Raw genomic sequence first — 8,489 nt, 5'->3', positions numbered from 1 at the left:
GGGTGTGTTCCAAAAAAAAGGGTAGATGAGGTACTTAGGGATCTGGTTTAGCACAGGACACGAATGGTTGGACTCGATGATCTTAAAGGCCTTTTCCAACCTTGTGATTCTGTGATTTCCTCAGCAGAGCGCTTGGGTCAGTGTGCTCCTGCCTGAGCAGGACCTCTGTGAGTTATCCCTGTGCTGGAAAAACTGCACCGCCCCAGAACACCAACAGCAAGAAGGACATCTCTCTCTCCCCGCCCTGCAAGGCACACTGCCCATGCAAACACCTCACAGAAGAGCTGAGGTAACTCACAGATGTCACCAAAAGCTGCATAAATCTCCTTAGTTTAACCTTATTTCCACCAAAAGCAAAAGTGTCCAAGCTGACAGTGGGGCTCTGATTTACACTGCATGTGCCTGCAGACAGCTCAGCTGTGGCTGAGCTCGGGTGCAGCTGCTGGGCATTGTTCTCATCCCATCAGAGCGTGGCAGCTTTGGACATTTCCTGAGCCAGAGCCTGGCCCCAGCGCTCTCTGCATTCGGGGTCTGTGCCAACAAGCAGGACACAGCACACGCCCAGGAGCAGTGTGCAGCTGCCCCCCCCGGGTAGAGAGGGAGAGCCCCTTCCTCGCTTTCACAACTCTTGCAGAGTGGTTAGATGGTGCCACAGCCTCAGGAAAGTCTCCCAAGCCTTGAGTCATGGTTACATGGTTATTTTTGCAGGACAAAAAGCCTTCATCTGATGCTAGCTGAGTCCTGATGCTCTCATTGAAAGGCAGGGTCTGGTAGCATCCTTGAGCCCTCATCTAATCCATCTTCCTACCCCAAATCACGATCAACTCCTCCCTTACCTTCTTTGGTAAGTTTTTATTGTGGGATTGGTTTTTTTTATATAAAAACCCACCTTTTTAGAAAGCAGCAGCTGTACCTGCAGCCATCCCTGTACTGCTGTGCCTGCTTTTGATTTCACACCAGTTACTGAGGAGGTAACACCAGAGTGAAAGGTCAAACACCAACTCCAGTGTCACACTCATCTTGTGGCTTCTCAGAAATCAGAGCGACGTCCTACGCATCATCAGATGTCACGATCCTACTGCTTCAAGAGAGGATGTAAAGCAAAAGGAAGAATCTCTCCTCCTGCACACCAGCGAAACACATTTCTATGGTGAAGTACCAGCTCTCAAACACAGGCTCACCATGCTAACTCAACACCATAAGCCTTTGCAACTCTCACTGCAAACTGACGTAGCTACAAACTGTGACTGAGGGAGTGTCAACGCACTTTGTCTGGACGGTTCTAGGTGCTGCCACTATTTCTAGATCTTTGGTGGTGGCATGGAAATAAGGGGGTGGAGCATCTGGGGACCCTTTTGGAAGATGACATTTGAGGTAGGACTGGAAGGGAGCTTCAGAATGGTCACATCCCACAGTAGCTCTGCAAACATATCTATACATTTTTCAGACCTAGAAAGGTCTTGCTGTAAAGCCCTGGTTTGTTTTTTCTATGACTTCACTATCCATAAAGCTATTTATCTGCTTCCATTTCCTTAGCTCTATTTATTGTGTAAATCCTTCACTCTAACATATCAAATCCCTGCTGAAGACATTATGGAAAAATCTTAGCTGTTCAGTTCTGTTTAAGGAAAATGCTCAAAGGAAGCATTCCCACCACGAGCCTGGAAATCCTCATGAACTTCATAAACATCACACATGCTGTGGGTGAGGGAAAAAGCAACTAGGTGTCCCCAGTCCTGAAGTGACAGAGAAAACAAAAACAAGGAACAAAAGCCAGTGATCTAGCAGATGGAAAGAGTGTCCTCACTGTACCTGCACCACCAAAGAGAGGACTCCAGGAAAAAAAGCACATTCCAGGGGGAAAACCAAAACCAGGCTGCCTGATCAGTTTAACTCTGAGTGGTAACGGTGAAGAATCTTGACAGGCACAGCTCCTGGTGAAGGTGTGACCTGAGGGGCAGTTACAGGTCTGTGTCACACAGAGAAGACAAAAAAAAAAAAAATTGCTTTTAGGGATCATTTAATTAAAGAAACACAAGTTTACAAAAACCAGGGTACACGACCCCGTAAAACAAGCAGGCTTGCTGGAAGGTCACAAGTGAGCCATCAAGCAAGGGTGAGGCAGAAAGCTGCAGGAGGACAGCAGGAATGCTGAAAGGTAAGTTAAGAAGTTAAAAGGAGTGAAATCTTCCAGGCAGGCTACTTCAGGTCAGCTAGCGTCTGAGGATCTCTTGAAACTCAATAGACAGCAAGGTGATCTCCTTTGTGAACTCTTCTTCCAAGTAGTTCTGTAGCAGGACAGAAAAACAAGGGAGTGGGTGACATGCAGAACAGTTTCCTTACATTCTTGCTAGACAAACGTATCTATGATGATGCAAGTGTGAGATCCCATTAGCACTGACCAGCCCCAGCATTGAACTGGGAAGTCTCACTACTGCAAACAGGAGCAGTCTCCAGAGAGAGAGTAGTCCAAGGAAATAAAGACAGGGTTTGTGCTCAAATGTAGCCCAGCTCATTCAGGAACACTGAGAATGAACTTCCAAACAGCTTTACAGGGATGTTTCCCCACCAACCTACCTCCCAATGACACAAGCATGGATGAAAGGGGCATTATGTTTAACAGGGAAAGGTCCCCATTGCAGGCTACAGGGCAGCTCTTAAATAAACCACAGACCCTGGGAGCCCTCGGAGTTCAGGAGGGGCAAGGAAGGCTGTGAGACCAAGAAGCTGCAACACAGCTGAGTGAATAAACCTTCTGAGAGGCAAAGCAAAAATCCAGGGGGATGCAGATTACACCACTATATCCAACTGCCTCTAGTTTGCTTCCACCTATTCCTTTTACCAGCGTGCACAGCTACCAGGGCACAATTTCCCTCTAGAGAGCAGCGAGGCTGTGACCTGAGGTAGGTAAACCCATGACTAACACATAGAGCTTGTTTTGGAACAACAGCATTTCTGTGAAACATGGAAAGAATAAAACAAGGTAAAAACCTTACCAGTTCTCGTTTTACTTCCTCGATCCTCACTTTTGCAAGGAAAATGTTCTAATGAGAGAAAATAGCACAAACAAACAAACAAAAAAATGAACATCATTGTTTTAGCTGGAAACAGAGTCCCTTCATCGCTGCAAGAGCCACCAGGGAATTCAGGGGTAATTCAATCAGTTTTATGTTCACCCTTCACCAGAAGGGAGGCGTCAGGCCTCTCCCTGTCTCCACACACAGCAGGATGGTTAGGAGGGGGGGAATTGGAGAACCCAGTCCAGTTTGATTGCCCTGTTTTGCTTGAGGAAAGTAGGCAGCTGCCTCTTGGAGTAAGATCGATTCAGAGAAGTGATCCTACCCTCTCCCTACATCCTTTTCCTCTAGGAACGGACAGCAGCAGTTCATAGAATCATAGAATCATAGAATCATAGAATCACAGACTGGTCTGGGTTGGAAGGGACCCCAAGGATCATAGAGCTCCAACCCCCCTGCCACAGGCAGGGACACCAACCTCCAGCCTGGAGCTACACAAGGCTGCCCAGGGCCCCATCCAACCTGGTCTTGAACACCCCCAGGGACGGGAAATCCACTACCTCTCTGGGCAGCCTGTTCCAGCCCCTCACCACTCTTTCTGTCAAAAACTTCCCCCTAATATCTAATCTAAACCTTCCCTCCTTCAGCTTTAGTCCATTCCCCCTTGTCCTGCCATTATCTGCTCTTTTAAAAAGTTGAATCCCCTCCTGCCTATAAGCTCCCTTCAGGGACTGGGAGGCTGCAGTGAGGTCCCCCCGCAGCCTTCTCTTCTCCAGGCTGAACAAGCCCAGTTCCCCCAGCCTCTCTTTGTAGGGCAGGTGCTCCAGCCCTCTGATCATCCTTGTGGCTCCTCTGAACCCTCTCCAACAGTTCCACATCCTTCTTGTATTGAGGGCCCCAGATCTGGACACAGGACTCCAGATGGGGCCTCAGTTGTATGAGGGGGATGTGTTGAGGGGCAGGCACTTGATGGGAGGGGCTGAGGAGGTGGGGAGAGAAGTGGGGCCCAGCAGACAGGTCCCCAGTTCGTGAAACAGGAGCCATGATACCTGACAGAGTTTTAATGTCATTTTGGACAAGTGTCTTAGTTTCTCTGGACCTCTGTGCCCCACTGATAAGAAGCAGAGTAATTTTCTTTCACCCCTTAGAAATGTCTGAGGTTAGCTCTGCTGGGGGCTGTGGGGCACTCAAGGGGGGGACCTACTAAGCAACTCAAATACAAAGCCATAAACTAGACAGTCACAAGCATCGAATGAAATCAAAGCCCACCCAACTCTTCACACTGCAGCTTTTGCTACTTTTCCAAAGGACAAGGAGAAAAATCCTCAATGCTCCCTGTGAAAGCAGTGGCATGCTTCCAAAGGAGACTGGGTGCACCTAGGTTTAGTAATCCAAAACAATTAACAAGGGCATGTAGCAATAGGATGAGGGGTAACAGTGTTAAACTAGAAAAGGGGAGATTTAGGTTGGCTATTAGGAAAAAGTTCTTCACTCTGAGGGTGGTAGATCACTGGCACAGGTTGCCCAGAGAGGTGGTGGAGGCCCCACCCCTGGAGACATTCAAGGTCAGGCTTGATGGGGCTCTTGAGCAACCTGATGCAGTGAAGGTGTCCCTGCCCACTGCATGGGGTGGGACTAGACGACCTCTAAAGGTCCCTTCCAACCTCACACATTCAATGATTCTATAAAACACCCCAGGTGGGGAACTGCAGGCATCACACAAAGTGAAAACTGCCTGTTTCATGGACTACAGTCTTGTTTAGCCATGATTTCCTTAAGCCACTATGAAATTGTTCTCAAAATCACCCTTAACTGAAACAGTCTTTTTAACAAGTGCTCTAATCTTACAGCATAACTCTTTCATACAAGAGATGCTTCCCCTTCAGCAGTCTGACAGGAACTTCCAGAACAGTGGCCAAGAGTGATTAATGCTTAAAACATAACATGAAGGAGTACAGTTGGGCTTCCAAAATAGCAGTTTAGTCCCCAGAGAGAAACCTGCATTTCCAAAGAGCTGAATACCCAGCACCCTCAGGAGCAATCACAGAACAGGGTGGAGCAGCCAGTATCTACACACACAGCACAGGAGCTGTTTAGGGGGAAAACTCCTACATTTGGCTGTTTCTTCATTAAAGTGTTGCTCAAAGCTCCAACCTCTGCACCATGTGCTGCATCCTCCACGCTGACAGTCTGATGACAGGCACAGCGTGTGTAACTCTCAAAACTGCCACACTAAGCTGATTCTGCCCCTCTGCTCTGCTCTCCTGAGACCCCACAGTACCACATCCCACTCTGGGGTCCCCAACATAAGAAAGACATGGAGCTGTTGGAGCGAGTCCAGTGGCAGCCACAAAGATGCTCAGAGGGCTGGAGCACCTCTGCTCTGGAGACAGGCTGGAAGAGTTGGGCTTGTACATCCTGGAGAAGAGGAGGGTGCAGGGAGGCCTTAGAGCAGCTTTCCTGTATCTAAAGGGGCTGCAGGGAAGCTGGAGAGGGGCTGGTTACAAGGGCAGGGAGAGACAGCACAAGGTGGGGTGGTGCTAAAATGAAGAAGGGGAGATTTACATTAGATATTAGGCAGAAATCCTTCCCTGTGAGGGTGGTGAGGCACTGGCACAGGTTCACAGAGAGGCTGGGGCTGCCCCTGGACCCCTGTCAGGGTTCAAGTCCAGGTTGGATGGGGCTCTGGGCGCCCTGGCCTAGTGGAAGGTGTCCGTGCCCATGGCAGGGGGTGAGTCTGGGTGGGCTCTGAGGTCCCTTCCAACCCAAGCTTAATGAGCTCACCCACCACATCTGTGCCCTTTGTTAGACAAAGTTCACACAGTGAGCATACTTAGTTTCTTGGCTTCCATTAATGAAGCCTTCCTTCCACACCACTGACAGACCTGCAGACCTACTTGTCCACCAAAACCACCACAATATCCTTTACATCCCCAAGTACATTAAAATTATCCTGATGGCAAATACAGTAGGACAGTGGGGAAAAAAATACTTACAGGAGGTAAATCTTGGTAGTTCTCCACTTCTGACTTCAGAGATACATTATCTTTCTGCAGTTTGTCCAGCGTCTGTGAAGAGAGCAAGGCAGATTATGTTCTCCAGTTGCACCTGTGCAAGCAGTGTAAATCAGTGAGAGAGATCCACGATTATCTGCAGCATTTCAGAGTTCACAGATGTTGGTGACAGCTTCCACAATCCTTGTTAAAACCCCTGACACACTGAAGAACTGTTGTTCAGCTCTCACCAGCCAGACCCAGTTCAGGTTTTAGAGTGAGAACAATTTTTCTTTGTTCTGGCAAAATCTCCAGGTGTCTCTTCTTATCAACAACTCCCTGATCTCACCTTCCTGAAAGGACAAGGGATTTCAGATGAGAATCCACCAGGCAGAGGCCAGAGAGAGAACTGGGCCCCAAAAGAAGGGGATCCTCATTCCCATGGCTTCTGTGTGAAAACCACTTTTGCACACTCAGCAGCTAAAAGACTCCCCTCACACTTGCTCTGCTGTGCTGCTTCTGCTGAGGAGGGGACACAGTTTCTCTTCGAGCCAGGAAGTTCCACTGTCCTCAACTCTTTCCAAATAATCAAAGTTAAAAAAGAAAAAAAAAAAAAAAGAAGGAAAAGGCACTCTGAAGTCCAAATTCAATGAGCTTTTGTCAAAGGAGAGAGAGGAGTGCCTTATGGTCAGGTTCTAGAAGATGCCAGGTCTAGAAATTGGCCTGTGACTCTTTGGATGTAGGGCTCCGAGGGGAAGGGATTTGTGTTTAGCACTCTCCTGGAACACTGTGCAATGTCAACATCGCCACCCTGCGTCGGTTCAGGAGAACCACAACATAAAAACCAGGCAGCCTGTTTTCGTTCTTCTCCTGACAGCAACGGCCAATAAAACTGAAGAGGAGCGAGTGCAGACAGCACAAAATACATGTTGTATCAGTACAGGTGCTTCAGCACCAAGCTGGAGAATCTGCAGCACATTTCCTGACTGACTAGCTTTTTCCTTTATTAAATTATCCTGCTGAGCTTGTAAATACAGCCCAAAAATGATGTAAAGACACAAGAAAAAAAAAACAAAACCAAACAACCCACACAGTGGTTCAGAATTTGGGCTTTGCTTGAGCTCCTCCTCCTGTTCAGAAGGTGATACAGATGTGTGTCACACAAGCTAGGAGTCACCTGGGCTGTTCTATCTGCCGATCACAATCCACGGGCATCCATCTAACAGGATACAGCCCACAGAACAGCCACCCTGTTTATAACACAGACCGTGAAGAGGAGGCAAATCACAGGCTGCCAAGTTTTCTTTCAGTGGCAGGGAATTTATTCCACAGAAATTCCCTAGTAGGATATATTCCTAATTGCAGATAGAAGCAAGAGGAGAGTGGAGGGAAGTAGAGAGAGAGAGAGGGGAGAGGGGAGAGAGAGAGAGAGAGAGAGAGAGGGAAGAGAGAGAGAGAGAGGGGAGAGAGGGGAGAGAGAGAGAGGAGAGGGAAAAGAGAGAGGAGAGAGAAAAGAGAGAGGAGAGAGAGAGAGAGAGAGAGGAGAGAGAGAGAGAGGAGAGGGGAGAGAGAGAGGAGAGGGGAGAGAGAGAGGAGAGGGGAGAGAGAGAGGAGAGGGGAGAGAGAGAGGAGAGGGGAGAGAGAGAGGAGAGGGGAGAGAGAGGGGGGAGAGAGAGAGAGGGGGGAGAGAGAGAGAGGGGGGAGAGAGAGAGAGGGGGGACAGAGAGAGGGGGGAGAGAGAGAGAGGGGGGAGGGGAGAGAGAGGATTGGGGAGAGAGAGACAGGGGAGAGAAGAAAGAGAGAGAGGAGAGGGAGAGAGAGGAGAGGAGAGAGGAGAAAGAGAGAGAGGAGAGGGGAGAGAGAGAGGAGAGGAGAGAGGAGAGAGAGAGAGAGGAGGGGGGAGAGAGAGAGAGAGAGGAGGGGGGGAGAGAGGAGAGAGGAGAGGGGAGAGAGAGAGGAGAGGGGAGAGAGAGGAGAGGGGAGAGAGAGGAGAGGGGAGAGAGAGAGGAGAGGGGAGAGAGAGAGGAGAGGAGAGAGAGAGAGAGAGAGAGGAGAGGGGAGAGAGAGAGAGAGAGGAGAGGGGAGAGAGAGAGGAGAGGGGAGAGAGAGGAGAGGGGAGGGAGAGAGAGAGAGAGGAGAGGGGAGGGAGAGAGGAGAGGGGAGAGAGAGGAGAGGGGAGGGAGAGAGAGAGGAGAGAGAGGAGAGGGGAGGGAGAGAGAGAGAGAGAGGAGAGGGGAGGGAGAGGAGAGGGGAGAGAGGAGAGGGAGGAGAGAGAGAGGAGGGAGAGAGAGGAGAGGTGGGTGTGTGTGGTGTGGGGTGTGTGTGGTGTGGGGTGGTGGTGTGGGGTGTGTGTGTGTGGGTGTGTGGTGTGTGTGTGTGGTGTGTGTGTGTGGGGTGTGTGTGTGTGTGTGTGTGGGTGTGTGTGTGTGTGTGTGGGTGTGTGTGGGGTGGTTTGTGTTTGTGTGTGTGTGTGTGTTGT

The 8,489-nt window shown here is 49.5% G+C and overlaps 1 protein-coding gene across 1 annotated transcript in view; it reads right to left on the bottom strand.

The window, feature by feature from the left end:
• Positions 1-2,014: 2,014 nt before the first annotated feature.
• HAUS1 (HAUS augmin like complex subunit 1) overlaps positions 2,015-8,489 on the bottom strand; it is a 13,309-nt gene continuing 6,834 nt past the window's right edge. The window contains exons 5-7 of the mRNA XM_084278887.1: positions 6,014-6,085; positions 2,997-3,044; positions 2,015-2,288 (exon numbers count right to left, since the gene is read on the bottom strand). Coding sequence (XP_084135013.1) covers positions 2,214-2,288; positions 2,997-3,044; positions 6,014-6,085 — 195 coding nt within the window. The 3' untranslated portion in view covers positions 2,015-2,213. The remainder of the gene's footprint in view (positions 2,289-2,996; positions 3,045-6,013; positions 6,086-8,489) is intronic.

Source organism: Gallinula chloropus, assembly GCF_964237585.1.
Source record: "Gallinula chloropus genome assembly, chromosome: Z".
In the NCBI taxonomy this organism is placed as follows: Eukaryota; Metazoa; Chordata; class Aves; order Gruiformes; family Rallidae; genus Gallinula; species Gallinula chloropus.
This window is presented reverse-complemented; position numbering and strand designations above follow the sequence as displayed.